The 18,208-nt window shown below is 38.7% G+C and overlaps 1 protein-coding gene across 1 annotated transcript; it reads right to left on the bottom strand.

The window, feature by feature from the left end:
• Positions 1–464: 464 nt before the first annotated feature.
• LOC110773710 (shikimate O-hydroxycinnamoyltransferase-like) lies at positions 465–4,342 on the bottom strand. Its single transcript, XM_021978234.2, has 2 exons — positions 3,810–4,342; positions 465–1,687 (listed from the first exon to the last, which is right to left on the bottom strand). The coding sequence occupies exons 1-2, from the start codon at positions 4,242–4,244 to the stop codon at positions 800–802; spliced, it is 1,323 nt and encodes a 440-aa protein (XP_021833926.1). The 5' UTR covers positions 4,245–4,342; the 3' UTR covers positions 465–799.
• Between the last annotated feature and the right edge of the window lie 13,866 nt (positions 4,343–18,208).

The following is an 18,208-nucleotide window of genomic DNA, read 5'->3' as shown; positions in this document are numbered from 1 at the left end:
AAAGCCAAACAAAGGAAACGCAGAAAGGGTAACTGAACTGAGTCCCAGGGTTGAGAATGGGTGAACAAAAACGCCCTCAACTGCAATTCCCTTCCAAAGGCCCTACAGCATGTCCTCCTCCATAACATCCAGAAAGCCACAGAAAAACTGCCTAAATTCCAGGGGATATACCCAACTGAGAAGGAGGTCATGCCTAAGAAGCTTCAACCCAGTCATAGCAGCATTCAAACTGAGAGTATTGAAGTTGTTGGGGGTAACAAGATCTCCTTCTAGACTACTCACACTCAGAAACCATGCATATGCCTCTTAAGTCTTTGTTCCTTGGTTACTTATTTGAAGAAGGAACGGCTGGGAATTCTCATTTGGGAAAATTCAGCAAATGGGCAGACTTGACACTGAAGTCTCCAGAAGAAGAACCTCTTGATCCTTTTTCACAGTGAGAAATAAAAACACTACAAATGCTCTTGCATTAAACCAAAATTTCTGAAAGTATAACCAAAGTGATTCAGTATGTTTTTGTTTCATGGAGAAAGAAAATCTTATTAAGAATCACATTAAACTACAGATACTCCGAAAAAGAAGTCCTCCACAGCAATAAACAAACCTTACAGATACTCTGATAATCTTATTCAGTACTATGTTGTTTCTAAAACAGATACTCTAATATAGATTAACCAAAAGACCACTTGAACTTTTCAAAAACAGCTGCTTTCGGATCAGCTAGGCTAGAGTCAATGAAAAGTCCCAGAACTCAGAGGACACACACAGAAGCCCAAAGTGTGTTCAACGTTTCATTTCCTTATATCTCGTACAACAACTTGGAGAATGATTTCATATGTTGAGATTGCAGAGAAATGGCCACTGATAAACTTCCATCATTTGTTGCACTTGGTAACACAAAAGCCAACCCCTCATATCCCATTCCACCAGGCCCCATGAAAATAGGTCGACCCCAACCAAAATCAGCATCATAGATCGGCAGCCTAGACCAACTAGTTATTCCAAGTCTCGGGCACCTAAAAGTATGAGCTCCGCGAACAAGGGGTGACAGGTCAGGCTGAAGTTCAAGATAGTCCAGCGCTGATCTAAGATAATCGTTGTCCATACGCACAACAGTATCATGAATACGGCTTGCAGCATACCATGTTGGTTTCGATTTGAGATCCCCTGCTGCAGCAATTGGTGCGCCTGCAAAAACCACATTGCCAAAGAAACCAGGTGGGAGTGGGGGTTGCAGTCTGGACCTTCCATCAACTGCAATATGTAGTTTGGTCTCTTGATCATCAGGAAGTTCACGTGCCACAGATGCACATCTCCAAACATGACCTGCCAACATCTCATATGTGGTATAGTTGATTGTGTTCCCATCTTCTTTAGACTTGGCTTTCAAGATGTTGAGCTGCTCCCGTGTCAATCTAAAAATGGATACCGTTGCGCTCTCATCACCTACAGCTTTTGTACCGGTTTTTATGGGTGGATCAGGTTGGTATTCAATGTGATCGAATGCAGGCTGTGGTGGGTCTCGGGCAAGAAGTAATGTCCTGTCAATGAATGGTGGAATTGTAAGGTCAAGACCTCGAGCAATATCAGACCATGTATTTACAAAGTGGAGACCAGAAAGGCCATCTGCTACACGATGTTCCAGGCCAACACCAAGTGACACTCCACCACATTTGAAGTACGTGACCTGATGCATAAACAGAGTAAAACCGGATGATATTATGAGCAAGAGAAATAAAAGAAAGGGCGAGCACTTGGAATTGTATAGTGAGGTAAAACTATTCTCTAATCCACCAAAAAGAAAATGCATCCACTCAGATATAACAGGAAGACGATAACTTAGCTTAAAAGAATAATCTCATCCAAGTGGCAACAAGTAGACGGACGAATGCAGGTTGGAATGTCACATTTTTCTTGTATAGTTAACATGGTGTTCCCACCACAGTGGTAGTGGCTTCCCCTTTCCCCCCATTGAATCCCAGTTCAAACCCCCGAGTCCAAATCCCAGTTAAAATGGTGTAACCGATAAAAACAGAAAAACAAAAAACACTTCTTTCTTTAATTACCCATAAATAGAAAAATGGAGAATCATGCTTAGAATCAAAACTTTTCGCCAGTACATGGATTTGACTAAAGGATTAGTTTCCAGAAGTACTAAAGGATTTTCGTAACCAAAGATAGTTGAAGTACATGGATTTGACATCTGCAAACAAAATCAGCCAGTTGATATTGTGGAAGTACATGGATCCCATCTAATCACAGTTTTTTTGCTTGAGCCCAAATTTACCGTATTATATCGTACAGACCATTTTTGTGGGGAGGAGGATTTCTCACATCCACATACTAGACTCTTTTTTACTGAATTAAACTCTGTTAGCTTATCGTGCCATTATAATTACCTGGATATTAAAATGTCGTACATGCTCGAATGGGTCGACAATATTTTTTTTAATATTTCTCAGCTATTGTTCATTTTATGTGGTCGTACAGCTACCGCCTATGTGGTGAAAATTAGGCAATAATTGTTCCGAAATATATATTTTAGGAATTACCTAATACAATAGCTTTCTCTCATCTCTTAGCAACTTTAGGTGAGACATAGTTAATATTTTTCCACGTATTAATTCACCACGTATATTAATATAGGCTGTGGGCGTAGTTAATATTTTTTCCAATCTATTGTTTATTATCAATTAATAAATACAAATATCATATCATGATAAAGTGTGGCACCACATGCTTAAGGCGAATTTGGCATTGCTGTGCTGTGAAAATAATCACTGTTAGATTGCTTTGAGAGAAATGAACTGTGAGAGAAAGCAGTTAGGCGTTTGGTAAACTTTTTGTTAAAAGTGTTGTTTCTACTAATTCCCAAATAATCAAAAAATGATTCTCGCATAATCATTAAACTTAGAGCCTCTTCGAAACTGATTCCCGCATAATCAAAAAATTAAAACACGTGCTAACATGGGCTATAGCTGGGGCGACTTGATATTTTATAGTACAATATTAATACTCATCCCACCAAAGCACACCTCCTCCACACAACCCATCCTAGTGGTCCCATCCACATAAATTTTTTTTTTCTTTAGTTAATTATTATTTATTACTCAACCTTTTTCATAAAACACACATTCGTAGAGAACATCTTTTACTTTTTTCTGTTAAAAAAAAAACCTTTACCTTTTCTAGTGTGCATAAAATGTCAATTCAATTTTTTTCTATAATAAATTTTGGCTATACTTCTTCTCATTTTTATTTTCTAAGTTGGCTTGGATGGATTTAAATGGTTCATATTTTTTTTTTTCTTCTTTGTAATGGATAATAAATGCTTTCAATTCTTTTCCTTTCATGGAGAAGTTTATCATGTAATTGCTCATTGACCTTAAAATTCATAATTCAATGAAATTAACTCATACCTTCAAGTTTTTTAGATTTGTATTTAAGATAAATTTAGCCCACTCTATTTTCAAATCCTAGATCCATCCCTGGCTTTCCCTTAAAACTTTCTGTCACAACAATTTTTAACAATAAGTGATTTTCTTATAGTTTACCAAACGGGTTGGGCTTCCCAAAATTTTTTTTAAAAATCATTTATCAACCCAAATAAGCAATGTCAAACGGACACTTAGGCTGTTTTCTTCCTTTTTGTGTGTTTTTTTATCCCTTCAATTACCAAGTAAATAAAATAAAAAAATTTTCATCATTAACTATCATTCAACCAAGTCAGCTGGGTGAAATGTTGAGCGAAGCGTTTAATCTACGGTCAAGATCAAGTAATGAAACGACACTAGCGATCTTAAACATACCTGCAACACCAAGAGGGGATAAGTTGATATCCTTGTTGAATAATCAACGGCTGGGATGAGCTTCCGGAACTCGAGAGTCGGCGCAAAGTCCCCGAAATCGTCGATGGTGGAGCCTGTCTCCGCCACGACAAACAGCGCGCCCTCAGCATTGCAGTCAATCTCGCTGCGGCCGTTGCGGTCCTTCCCCAGGCGCCCTGCCAACGGGTAGAAAGGCACAAGGGCCTTGCTGAGCGCCTGCTTGAGCACCTGCGGGTCGAAGAAGTTGTTATGATGACCGTGCACAACGTTTTGGTTCTGCCTGTAGAAGTAGACGCTTGGCGTGTGGTTGCCCAAAATCACCAGGTCCAAGTTGGTCATCCACAGCACCCGCCTCGGCGTCTCCTCCGCTGGCTTCACCAACGTTGACTCCCTCACGCTCACGTTGACCACCGCCATCTTTTGCTGGGCCTCACCTCACCTCCAAATCCAAACCAAACTACTTGTCTAACCTTCTTTGCAGTGAAGAAGGCAAAGCACGTCTCTGTATACTGACGTTGTAACATCTATATACTTAGAGCGACTGAGAAAGGACAAATTTGTGTATGCGCGGGTACACCAGAGTCCCATGTGCAATATCCGTAAGTCTGAACGTACTTTGTAGTTGTATTAATTCTTCCATAACCCACTCTGATTGATTGGTGGAGCCCCACTTTTTGGGGCATCGTGGACAGCGGGCAACTTATCTTTGCTGGTCGTGTTACAAGGTTTCTATACCGACATAAAACAAATGTTACATTAAATTTCTTTGGAGTCCCTAAAAACACACATAATGGTTACGACTTAAAAATCCTCCACCACTTGAGAGCGTCTCCACCGGAGTAGAACTTTGTTTGCCCAGTAATATAAGCATTTTCATCCTCCAAGAGTCCACGAGAGAAATCATTTAATGCGGTAAAATTTACATATTCTCGTTATGGGTTTTGTTACCATTTGTTAGAACCCATACAACTAAACCTTGTTGTATTAACTAGTCTCTTTTAGGCTACAAACTTTTTCGATGAAGTACATAGATAGGCAACATGCCACTTTTGTTGAAGTAGAGAATTATGTTTATTTTCCTTTTACGTGTTGAAGATGCTCTATAGCACTGTCAAATAAAGACTGCCGTCGAATGGTCTTTTTCCTCTGTACATCAAGGGTATTTTTGTAATGATTGTAAGAAAAAAAGAAAATAGTTCGTGGTTTGAGTCCGTGCTTACATCAAGGGTATTCTTGAAACAACGGGCCAAGCATTAGATGGGACCTGAGACTGAGAATATCAGCTCTGTACCAAACATGAACCCTCTTCTCTTTGGTGTCAGGTCAGCATTACAGCTCAGGATCCCTAGCCAATGAAATGCTGCCAGCTGTGAATCATTTTTATTTCCTTTCCACTCTCCCTGTCGCACAATACTCCTCCTTGATTGTTTTATTTTTTCCTTTGTTCTCGTCTGAACTTTCAACCTCCTCCCCCTTTAAATTCTCTCTCTCCTCCGTCCAGACCAAGCTCTTCTACCTCCTCAGCAATACCTCTGCCACTCTCCTCTTTTGTTGTGGAATACAAATTTGGGTTGTAAAACCCAAAGCTTTTTGTAACCCAAAAACAAAAACCCTAAGCTTAAAAGTAAAATACAAAATATTATCTGTCAAACTGTTGCTCCTGCGTTTTGATTGTGTTGGCCATCCCTGTTCTCTCCTCATATTTATTATGTTTGTATTTTTTTTGGTTCATTTTGATGGGTAATGATTCACTCTTGAAATTGGTTTTGTTTTTGTAGCTTTCTTCCCTATTCTCAATTAGCTGAGAGTTCACCTACCGTTGAAATTTTACAGTTTATCAGCCCTGTGAGTTGGAAGAGAGACTTAAGAATTGAGATTAAAAAGGGAGGGGAGTGTTGAGGTTTTAGACCAGAAAAAAAAAAAAAAAAAACGAGGGTTGCAGGCCAAGGAGAACGCAAGGTAAGATGTAAATAGAAGTAAAAAACCAGAAAAATTAAAAAATTAAAAAAGGAGGAGGAGGAGGGTTGCAGGCCGGAAGGAATGGCAGGTAAGGGAAAGGAGAAAAAATCAAGGAGGATTGCGGGCTAGGGAGAGCGGTAAGGGAGGAGGGAAAGGAAATAAAAAAAGATTCACACCTACAGCATTTCATTGGCTAGGGATACTGAGCTGTAATGCTGACTTGACACCACCGTACCAGGAAAGTTTTTCTCCTCTTTTTTAAAGTTGTTCCAACGTTGAGCTCGTGCCACGGCAGGAGGGGGTCCAAGCCCCAAATTCGTCTTCTAGCAGATTGAAGCTGTCTGGGCAGCTGGTGGGTCCCACAAAATCGGGCCCATCTGAATGCAAAACAAGGCTGTGCTCTAGCCTGAGGGCTGCTAACGTCATGGTTAACGCTAGTGCCCGGGTTTAAAATTTTACCGTTCTAAAAAATATTTAAACTTCCGTGCTAATTTCTGCCAACGGCTAGAAGCCACGTGGCGGGCTCTGGGCTCTCCGATCTAGCTTTCTCTCACAACAATTTTTAACAATAAGTGATTTTTTCATAGTTTACCAAACGAACTGGGCTTTCCAAATTTTTTTTAAAATCACTTATCAACCCAAATAAGCAATGTCAAATAGGCACTTAGGCTGTTTTCTTCTTTTTTTTTGTGTTTTTTTATCCCTTCAATTACCAAATAAATAAAATATCATCATCAACTATCATTCAACCAAGTCAGCTGGGTGAAATTTTGAGCAAAGCGTTTAATCTACGGTCAAGATCAAGTAATGAAACGACACTAGCGATCTTGATTCGTGGGCTTCCTCAGTTTCAAGCTTCAAACACAACATGCACGGATTGCATTTATGGTAAACAGCACTGAGATGACATACCGAAGATAAGTACATGGAGAGCAAATCAGCCGCTGGAGCTCATTCATGCAGACATTTGTGGACCTATTTCCCCTATATCCAATAGTGGCAAAAGGTACACATTATGTTTTATTGATGATTATAGTCGTAAATCATGGGTGTATCTGTTGACAACAAAGTGTGAGGCACTGGATTGCTTCAAGCTTTTCAAAAAGATGGTGTAGAAAGAGATAGGACTGTTTGTCAAATGCCTGCGGACAGATAGAGGGGGCGAATTCACTTCAAATGACTTCGATGATTTTTGCAAACGAAGTGGAATCAAGAGACAATTAACCACAACATATACACCACAGCAAAATGGCGTAGTGTTGCGTAGATACAGCTGCACCAAAATGGATTCAGCTGCATCCTCAACTTGTGATACTCGCAAGTGCACGAGCCGTTCGGTAGTATAGCGTATGTAAGTGCGAGGTCGATCCCACGAGGATTGGTGATTGAATGATTCAATTCATTTTCCCTACACAAAACAGAAACGAAAAAGAAGGGAAATAAATAAAATAATGAAGAAAGAAAATAACTAACTCAAGCAGATAAGTTCCCAAGTTCAATTAGATTAACGGATTGATTCTAGCTAATGTATTATTAAGCCATGGTGTGTGGTCATAACCTTGTGTTCCTAATTCCCTAATTTGATCATTTGTTGTCTAACCTAAAATTAAGCATTAGGAACCCATTAAGCATAGAAGAACAATTTAAACAACCAAGCATGTATCTAATCCCTGTTGTCGAATGTCCATACATACTCTTCCTATTCATAGTTCAATTCGAATTAAAGCATGGTGTATACTCTTAATTCAAACCAAGATAGCTAACATGCAAGCCTTAATGGTGATCAATCATTCAAACTAGCATATTAACTTATAAGCATAATGAATAAGAACATGAACCATAATTGAAACTTGGAAACTAATCAAACTTGAGACTAAAGAAAAGAATTTACATAATGAAAAGTAAAGTGGAACTAAGAAAAACTTAAGGAAAATTTCAACACAAAAGATTTCATTACAACAATTGAAAACTAGAAAGAGAAACTAAGAGAATTTGAGGGAGAGAAGGGAAGGGAGCTCTAGAGAAGTGTTTGAGAGCTCCCCCCCTTGAGGTGTGTTTACAAGCTTGGGAAACCTCACTATATATAGGCCTAAGGAAGCTGAAAATCTGAATTAAGTATGGCTAATGCATACAACACTTGTTTTATAAAATCTGAAATGGTTGATGCACTTCACTAATAAATCCCACCAGCAGCCCTAGCTCATCTTCATGTCACCATGACCAAGCTTCCAACCAGAAATAATAGCTCATCCTGAGGTCAGCATGACCAGCAACTTCAAGGGCTTACGAATTGGGCTTCCCTTAAGCAGATTAAGACTTTAAGCACTCAAACTTGAAGTTCAGAATGTCTTCTTTCCAGCCATATATCATTTGGGCCAATCCAAGGTCGGAGGAGGAAGTTAAGGCCAAAACAAATTGCTAACTCATTTTGCGCGCTGATAAAATCCATCCTGAGCATGGATCTGTGTTTGCTAGGTAACAGACTCCACAATTATCCAATGGGGCTGAATTTCGGATATGTTATAGTATACACCCATTGGAACAACTTTCATGAAGAATGTGGCCTCATCCGAGCTATGTAGGTTGCTGAAACAAAGCTTGCAATATGACCTACGAAACTGGGCTGGCAGGGGACTGTAGCCAAAATTGAGTTTGTCTTTAAGCTCTTCATCCATTCATCCAAATTAGGCCCTAACATGCATGGATTGCATCATTTACTATCCAAAGCCATCATTATTACCTAAAGCTCAATGAACTGAAAGATAAACACAAAAAGGATTAAAAGCACAAGTTTAACTCAAAAACATAACCAAATCATAAGCTAGAAGGGTACAAAATGATATACAATTATGAACCGATCAAATACCCCCAAACCTAGATTTTGCTAGTCCTCGAGCAAAACAACACAAAACAAAGTTAAAAACAAAACAAGAAGTTAACTAGACCACTTTCGTAGGTAACTCGATTGCATTGAGCTAATGCAACAAGCCTTTAAACCTCTAGGCATCCCTAGTAGGAGGAGTTGTGTCTCCTGAGGGTTTAACAGTTACGATACCCACAAACGTTTTTCTAACTCTACAAAACAAAATGGTTAGAAAACTTATTAGATTTGTTAGTTCTTAAGCAAAACCAAAACCAAAAACAAACATAAAAATAAAAACAAAACACAAAACACAAAAAACAAAAAAAACAAAATCAAAATAAAAACTCAAAACAATCTTTCCGAACATTTTGTGAAGAGAAATGACTCATGCACATGACTTAAACGTTTTGACAATAAAAGCTCAATTTTAGACATTATTCACAAAGCGGCAAAGTTCAAAACATAATATGCTCAAAGTGTAGTAGTGTGATAGCCAAATGCAACAAATTCCCCAATCTTAGTTTCCACACAATTTCAAAAATCATAATGCAACTTCAAATCTCACCAAAGTTGTCCTCTCACAAATGAATCACTCATAAGAGGGCTACAATGCAACACTCAGTTATAGACATGGGATTAGAGTTAAATCATAAGGTACTTAACTCAAAAATAGGAAGATGAAGAACTTGCATTAATATGATCTCAAGAAGGAGGCCAAACACTTAAAAGTAGAAAAATGAATGCAATTCAACCACATGACATTTAAGATCAATTTAGGTCTTTATTATAGGTTGTAATGGGGCCAAGGGTGTAAGGTGAGTGAGAAATGAAAGGTATGGATAATACAAAGTCCAAGGAACTCACAATGTAAGAGCATAAAAAAAATTGTTTACAAGACTTCGAATCATCACGATTAGATTTTTTTTCTTTTACATGATCAAAACTCCTTATACCTTCATTTACAATGATTTAAACTCCTTTCCAAACACCAGTGAAACCCAAAAACAAAATTTCATTCAACTACCATTTAATCATAACTTTTTTCTTTTCTTTTCTTTCACCAATTGTGTGATTTTCTTTTTTTCTTTTTTTCTTCTATGTAATATCCCTTCCCAAACTTAGCATGAAAAACACATCCGAATTAGAGCTCATGAGTTCCTTAGAAAGGTAAATATTTGTTTTTCGGGCTAAGGCGAGGAAATATAATTGGTAAAATGAAAGAAAAGGTTTACATGTAGGCTCAAAATGGTTAACAATGGAGAATCATGCTTAAGCATGCATAAGGTTAGCTTGAAAGGCACAAACGATCCAAAGAAGGCCTTAATATCATTTCTTTAAATGTCATGAAATCAAATTGCATAAGAATGAATGACTTTTAAGTGTTCAACCAAATCAATGAATAATGAGATCAAACAACAACTTTGATGACAAGAAAATAAGAGTATGTGTATAACACTCATGAAATGAAGCACAAGGCTCAAAAGCTCACATTATATGGTTATATAAGTCTAATTTATCCTTGATACAATTCTTTGGGTCATGCAAATCCTTTAATTGGAAAATTATGAAACAAATGGCAAGTGCAAAGAAGGTTTCGAACATATCATGCTAGAACGATGCCAAATTAATTAATTAATGAATTATTTTATTATTTTTATTTTACAAGAAGAATTTACAAGGAACAAAAAAAAATAAAAAAAAATAAATAAATAAATAAAATTCAATTTTCATTTAAGTCATGCAAACATTTATCACAATCTCATCAAATGTGTTCGGAAAGTGACTCAAAACAAAACAAGACTCAAAATATAGAAAAAGAAAAAAAAAACAAGCAAGAAATATATATATTTTTTTTTAATAAGAGAAACTAAATTTACTTGGTAAACTCCAATACCCCCAAACCTAGATATGAACATTGTCCTCAATGTTTAAAAATTAGGAACAAGCAATGTCATAACAAGAAATGAAAGGTACTAAAGTAAATATAAAATCACAAAACACACATGAATTGAAATAAAATAATTACAAAATAAAAATTACAAACAAACAAAAAAAATAAAAATAAAAAAACGAAACAGTAAAACACTCGAAACAGAAAACAAACAGTCTTACACAAACCAAAACCCAAACGATTGAAAGCCCAACCCAAAAGAAGTTAACACACTTTGAAACCTAACAACGGTGAAAACCCGAAGCCCACAATGAAGTCCGAAGCCCACATGTTATTATTAATTTATTTTTTATTTATTTATTTTAATTTAATGAAACGTGAATTGGGAGTGCGAAGGCGGGTATTTACGAAACAGAAAAAGTGTGGTCCTTGATGCCTTGGTTCCTGGGAAGTCACGGGGAAAATAGGTGAGGGACGTGTCGGCGTGCAGAGGCCGCTTTCACATCCCCCAAGCTAGAATTATTAGACTCGTAGGAAGGCACGACGACTTTTTCACTTGAAGGTGGTGAAAGGTGAAAATGCAATTAAGGGGGTTGGGAAACGGGTGCGGCGACATATAGAGATAAGCCGTAAGGGCCGCACAGAACTCAGAACCGCAATGGCTAGGGTTAGCAAAAACTAAGTCTATAAAAGGTAAAAAAAAGAAAGGGTAAAAAACACAAACTCAGAAACACACAAAAGAGAAAAGAAAGAAAGAAGATAAGAAGTGAGAAATCAAATGGCCTCTTCCTACCCCTTTTCGTTGGATCTCAACCTAGCTCCACCGACTCAAACACGAGGCCAAGCAGCAGCACCAGTATGGATGCCCTACTTTGCCTCCTCACGGGGGCATGTGATTGTCAATGACTCAATACTCCTGGACAACGATGTTGCCATTGGAGTTGGCAGAAATTTAGTGACTCCCAAAGATATACATGTGTTCAGGACAAGGGATGACAACCAGGTCACGAGTGATGCCCTGGCACTGAGCGTGCAGAGTACAGCATGTGTCGCAAGTTTGGGTCATCGCCTACTTGCGAAGTCCCATGAGGTAGAGGTGCTTAAAGCTCAGTTGGCGGCGGAGCGAAGTATGGTTGAAGAGTGTCAGACTGCTATAAAAAGCTTGAAAAGGGAGAGGTCAAGGATAGTGGAGGTGAATCGACACCAGCTAGAAGTATTGCGGGACGAGAATAGAAACCTATCAAAGATGGTAGAGTTGTACTCTCGCGACATGCGAAAACAGCTGGAAGACCTAGACCGACCGGGTAAACGCAAGCAAGCAGATCGTGAGAGTAGTTACGCTCAAGCTAAGATTGCGATCTTTGGGAGCTCAAGTGGTGAGCCCCAAGAGATTGTGCATGAAGCCCAGGAAGAGGACAGCCAGAGGGCCAAACTCAAAGCTCCAATGGTCGAGACACCGAGCACTGTGAAGAAATGACTTCTACTGCATTATTGATGTTTTCATTTTAATTTATTTTATTTTTTTGGTTGTTTTTGTCTTTATTTTGTTTTGGAAATAAAAGAGTAAATTTGCAGAAGGAAAAAGAAAACGGAAAAGAAAGCACACTTTCCAAACTTAAATCAAACGAAGACGACAACCGGAAATGGAAGCACAGTTCCCTAACTAAAATAAAATAAAGATGATAGCCGAAAGGGAAAGGCAAAAACACAAAGCTCCAGAAAATGAAAGTAACGGGCAAAACAATAAAACACCAGAAAACACGGAAAAAAGAAAAGTAAAGTGAAAGTAAAGGTGCTCCCCCTTGAAGCGATTAGGTCGAGCATGCCCGGGAAATCCGAAATGGTGTTGGCACCTTCATCAGCATATGTCTATTTAAAGCACGCCTCTACAAGCGGATGATACCCAGCATTTCTTCCTGCAAACTCAAGGAAAAACATCAAAAAATCCAGAAACAAAAAAATGGCATCCTCATGCACTCACCTTGATGATCTCGACCTTGAGCTGTCCCTTGCACCTCCGAATGCCCAGATAAGGGTTCCTCCAAACCGTGTCTTCCCAAACTCCACATATCATCACGGTACGGCCTCAAACTTTGCTGAGGCAATACCGAACTTTTCTGAGGCACTGCCGAACAGAGCAGTGCTGCTAGGAGGCATGATTAGCAGCAAGCTCACTCCGACAGATCATCTGCATGTGGCACAGAGGTCTGACAAGGCAGCGGTAGAGGAGTCCCACAATTTAACTGTGCTCCACGCGGTCTCCGCTACCAATTTGGGCATGCGCCTACTAGCGAGGACAAGGGAGTGTGCCGCGATGAGCGAGGAAATAGCTTCCTTGAAGGCTATGGTGGCGGACTTGCAGAAGCGGCTCTACTGTGCCAATCAGCACGTGGAAGCACTGCAAAGAAAAAATGAGGACCATGTGGAGCTGCTGCAGATTCTACAAGTGCGAGAAAATAGAGGCAAGCCATGATGATGAAGAAGATGAAGAATATTTCTTTTTTTGTTTTTGTTTTTGTTTTTTATTGTTTTTGTTTTTATTTTGTTTTTGTTGTTTTGTTGTTGTTTTTTTTTTTTTTATGCAATGTTTGAAATAAAAATGTGTTTTAACACTCAGAAATAAACTAACCAACCAAACCACGTAAATAAAAACATAAACTAACTTAACGAAACAAAAACAAAAACAAATCAAAAACAAAGACTCAACAGAAAAGAAAACAAAGAAAATAAAAATAAACTTAATTTAAAAACACACGAATATACAAGCAACTCACGGATGACCAGTTAAGGGCCTCAGAAAACACAGCCAGGGGATCCGGGAAGGTTGGAGGGGTCACAATGGTCCCGCTTAAAACCCAAACTTCTTAGACACCGAAGGTGTCGCCTATAGAACTCCTAGACACTGTATTGACGGAAGTGCTCACTGGAGTTACCATAAGTCAGCTCATATGAAAAATCTTTTTAAAATTTTTAAGATAAGAAACAAAAACAAATTAAGATAAAATGGAACAACAAACCATAAACGAAAATGAACTAAGTACTCTAAACAAATTCAAACAAACAACATAAATTGTTGTACTAAAAGAAACAAACCAATAAACCAAAGAAAAACACAAACAGCACTTTCTATCACCCGTTTATCACCATTTGGACAGATTCGTTTCTCTGTTTTTCAGCTTCGACCTGTGTTCAGTTTTTAGGCTATAACTTTCCAACCGTAAGTCCAAATTTCACGTTCTTTATATGGTTGGATTCAGCACAGAAAAACAAAGAACTCAGCGTGGACCAAAAGGTAAAAACAATGACGGAAATAAACATAATTCAAAGAAGAGAAAGGATTGAAATGCTCCCCCTTGAAGCGATTAGGTCGAATGTGATGCACTTGGAGGTCGCGACTTCTCCCATTGCTCCACACTTCCCATTCTTATGATTGAGGTTGCCATCTCTCTCCATTTTTATTAAGCTATCATAAATTGCTAAAACAAACACACAAACTTGAAATGGAATTAAAAGGATTAGGAAATAAAAACTAAAATGAAAAGGAAAATCAACACACATCCAATTCCATGCTTCAAAGCAACAAGCACCAATGGGTTGTGTAAGCTGGGACTTAAACCCAGTTCTATTGCTTGTTGGGCAATTGTCCTTTTCTGTTGGACTACAAACACAACTTGTCCATTAACGTCATTAACTTTAAAACTTGAAAATGTCTAGAAAAACATGAAAATGAAAAATAAAAATAAAACAAGTAGGGAAAAGAAATAGAACCAAACTATGTTGCCAATCCCCGGCAACGGCGCCAAAAACTTGTTGCGTAGATACAGCTGCACCAAAATGGATTCAGCTGCATCCTCAACTTGTGATACTCGCAAGTGCACGAGCCGTTCGGTAGTATAGCGTATGTAAGTGCGATGTCGATCCCACGAGGATTGGTGATTGAATGATTCAATTCATTTTCCCTACACAAAACAGAAATGAAAAAGAAGGGAAATAAATAAAACAATGAAGAAAGAAAATAACTAACTCAAGCAGATAAGTTCCCAAGTTCAATTAGATTAACGGATTGATTCTAGCTAATGTATGATTAAGCCATGGTGTGTGGTCATAACCTTGTGTTCCTAATTCCCTAATTTGATCATTTGTTGTCTAACCTAAAATTAAGCATTAGGAACCCATTAAGCATAGAAGAACAATTTAAACAACCAAGCATGTATCTAATCCCTGTTGTCGAATGTCCATACATACTCTTCCTATTCATAGTTCAATTCGAATTAAAGCATGGTGTATACTCTTAATTCAAACCAAGATAGCTAACATGCAAGCCTTAATGGTGATCAATCATTCAAACTAGCATATTAACTTATAAGCATAATGAATAAGAACATGAACCATAATTGAAACTTGGAAACTAATCAAACTTGAGACTAAAGAAAAGAATTTACATAATGAAAAGTAAAGTGGAACTAAGAAAAACTTAAGGAAAATTTCAACACAAAAGATTTCATTACAACAATTGAAAACTAGAAAGAGAAACTAAGAGAATTTGAGGGAGAGAAGGGAAGGGAGCTCTAGAGAAGTGTTTGAGAGCTCCCCCCCTTGGGGTGTGTTTACAAGCTTGGGAAACCTCACTATATATAGGCCTAAGGAAGCTGAAAATCTGAATTAAGTATGGCTAATGCATACAACACTTGTTTTATAAAATCTGAAATGGTTGATGCACTTCACTAATGCATACAACACTTGTTTTATAAAATCTGAAATGGTTGATGCACTTCACTAATAAATCCCACCAGCAGCCCTAGCTCATCTTCATGTCACCATGACCAAGCTTCCAACCAGAAATAATAGCTCATCCTGAGGTCAGCATGACCAGCAACTTCAAGGGCTTACGAATTGGGCTTCCCTTAAGCAGATTAAGACTTTAAGCACTCAAACTTGAAGTTCAGAATGTCTTCTTTCCAGCCATATATCATTTGGGCCAATCCAAGGTCGGAGGAGGAAGTTAAGGCCAAAACAAATTGCTAACTCATTTTGCGCGCTGATAAAATCCATCCTGAGCATGGCTCTGTGTTTGCTAGGTAACAGACTCCACAATTATCCAATGGGGCTGAATTTCGGATATGTTATAGTATACACCCATTGGAACAACTTTCATGAAGAATGTGGCCTCATCCGAGCTATGTAGGTTGCTGAAACAAAGCTTGCAATATGACCTACGAAACTGGGCTGGTAGGGGACTGTAGCCAAAATTGAGTTTGTCTTTAAGCTCTTCATCCATTCATCCAAATTAGGCCCTAACATGCATGGATTGCATCATTTACTATCCAAAGCCATCATTATTACCTAAAGCTCAATGAACTGAAAGATAAACACAAAAAGGATTAAAAGCACAAGTTTAACTCAAAAACATAACCAAATCATAAGCTAGAAGGGTACAAAATGATATACAATTATGAACCGATCACGTAGCGGAGAGGAAAAATCGAACCGTGATGAATATGGTCCGTTCCATGCTGTCTGATAAGAAGATTCCAAAAACATTTTGGCCGGAGGCTGTGAATTGGACCTTCTATGTTCTAAATAGGTGCCCGACATTGGCAGTGAAGAATGTCACACCACAAGAAGCGTGGAGTGGAGAAAAGCCCTCAGTTGAGCATTTTCGTGTTTTTGGATGCCTAGCTCATGTTCACATTCTAGATGCAAGAAGTGGTAAATTAGATAATAAAAGTTTTCCTTGTGTTTTACTGGGAGTTAGTGAGGAGTCCAAGGGGTATAGATTGTTTGATCCTATAGCTAGAAGAATTGTTGTGAGTAGAGATGTTATTTTTGAGAAAGAAAAACAGTGGGATTGGGGAGTGAATTTTGAGGCGCAAATCTTGTTAAATCTGGAGTGGGGAGAGAATGAAGAAAACAATGAGGGTGAAGAAAGGGTGAGTGAAAATAGAGGTGAAGATGGCAATGGTGATGGAGGGGAAATAAGTGAGAGTGAGGGCAGTGAAGACGCACGGGGTAGAGAAGCAGGAAATTCTAATGGGCCTGGTGAGAATGAAGGGAGAGTGAGACGTCCTCCTCCTTATTTGAACGATTATGTTAGTGGAGAAGGCTTGAGTGAAGATGAAGCACATATGGCACAAGTTGTGGCAACTGAAGATCCTTTTCATTTTGAAGAAGCAGTGAGGAATGTGAAGTGGAGACAAGCTATGGATAGTGAGATCAACTCCATTGAAAAGAACAAGACATGGACATTAACTGAGCTGCCTGCTGGAGCTAAAAAGATCGGTGTCAAGTGGGTTTACAAGACCAAGTACAATGAGCATGGGGAGATTGACAAGCATAAGGCACGCTTGGTAGCCAAAGGCTACTCATAGAAGCATGGCATAGACTACACAGAGGTCTTTGCACCAGTGGCAAGAATGGACACGGTGAGAACAATCATTGCTTTGGCAGCACAAAATGGTTGGAAGATTTTTCAGTTGGATGTCAAGTCAGCATTCCTTCATGGAGAGCTAAGTGAAAATGTTTACGTTGAGCAACCAAGGGGTTACGAGAAGAAAGGCAAGGAGCATTTGGTCTACAAGCTACACAAGGCTTTGTACGGATTAAAACAAGCTCCACGAGCTTGGTTTAGTCGAATCGAAGCACATTTCATCAATGAAGGCTTCCAGAGGTGTGACAGTGAGCAAACTTTGTTTACAAAGAGGAACAGAGAAGGAAAGATTATCATTGTAAGTATCTATGTTGATGATTTAATTTTTACTGGTGATAATGAGGATATGATGTATGAATTCAAGAGTTCTATGTTAAGAGAATTTGGTATGTCTGATTTGGGAAGCATGAGATTTTTCCTTGGCATCGAAGTACTTCAAAGAGCAGTTGGTATCTTTATATGTCAAAAAAGGTATGCACTGGAAGTTCTAAAAAGATTTGGGATGCTGGACAACAATGAGGTCAATAGTCCAATTGTTCCAGGCTTCAAGATCAGTAAAGATGAAGATAGGATCACTGTGGATGAGACGTACTTCAAGCAATTGGTGGGAAGCTTGATGTATCTTACCGCCACGAGACCAGACATGATGTTCGTCACCAGCCTCATAAGCAGGTATATGGCGAAACCAACTGAGCTTCATCTACATGCTGCAAAGAGAGCTCTTCGATATCTAAAGGGGACTGTGAATTACAACATTCATTACAAGAGAGGTGGAGATGGTAAATTGCTTGCTTTCACGGATAGCGATTATGCATGAGATATGGAAGATGGGAAGAGTACAAGTGGCTATGTGTTCTTGCTGAGTTCTTGTGCTGTGTCATGGAGTTCAAAAAAACAGCCAATTGTTACACTATCTACTACGGAAGCTGAGTTTGTAGCAGCTGCAGTGTGTGCGTGTCAAGCAATTTGGATGAAAAGGATATTGAAGGAGCTCAGGCACATTGATGAGGTCTGTACTATTATCAAGTGTGATAATAGCTCAACCATTAAGCTTTCAAAGAATCCTGTGATGCATGGTCGCAGCAAATATATCGATGTAAGGTACCACTTCTTGAGGAATCTTACAAAGGAGCGTTCGATTGCTTTGGTTCATTGTGGGAGTGATGATCAAGTGGCAGATGTAATGACCAAACCACTAAAGGTTAATGCTTTCCAGAAGCTTCGGAGTCTGTTGGGAGTTT

The sequence above is a fragment of the Prunus avium genome, chromosome 3, assembly GCF_965620075.1.
Source record: "Prunus avium chromosome 3, drPruAviu1.hap1.1, whole genome shotgun sequence".
Taxonomy (NCBI): Eukaryota; Viridiplantae; Streptophyta; class Magnoliopsida; order Rosales; family Rosaceae; genus Prunus; species Prunus avium.
This window is presented reverse-complemented; position numbering and strand designations above follow the sequence as displayed.

Bases quoted from the DNA above. Each gene is read 5' to 3' on its own strand.
- LOC110773710 (XM_021978234.2), bottom strand. From the start codon at position 4,244: ATGGCGGTGGTCAACGTGAGCGTGAGGGAGTCAACGTTGGTGAAGCCA. The intron at 1,688-3,809 runs GTATGTTTAAGA...TTTATGCATCAG, and splicing joins ATCCCCTCTTGGTGTTGCAG to GTCACGTACTTCAAATGTGG.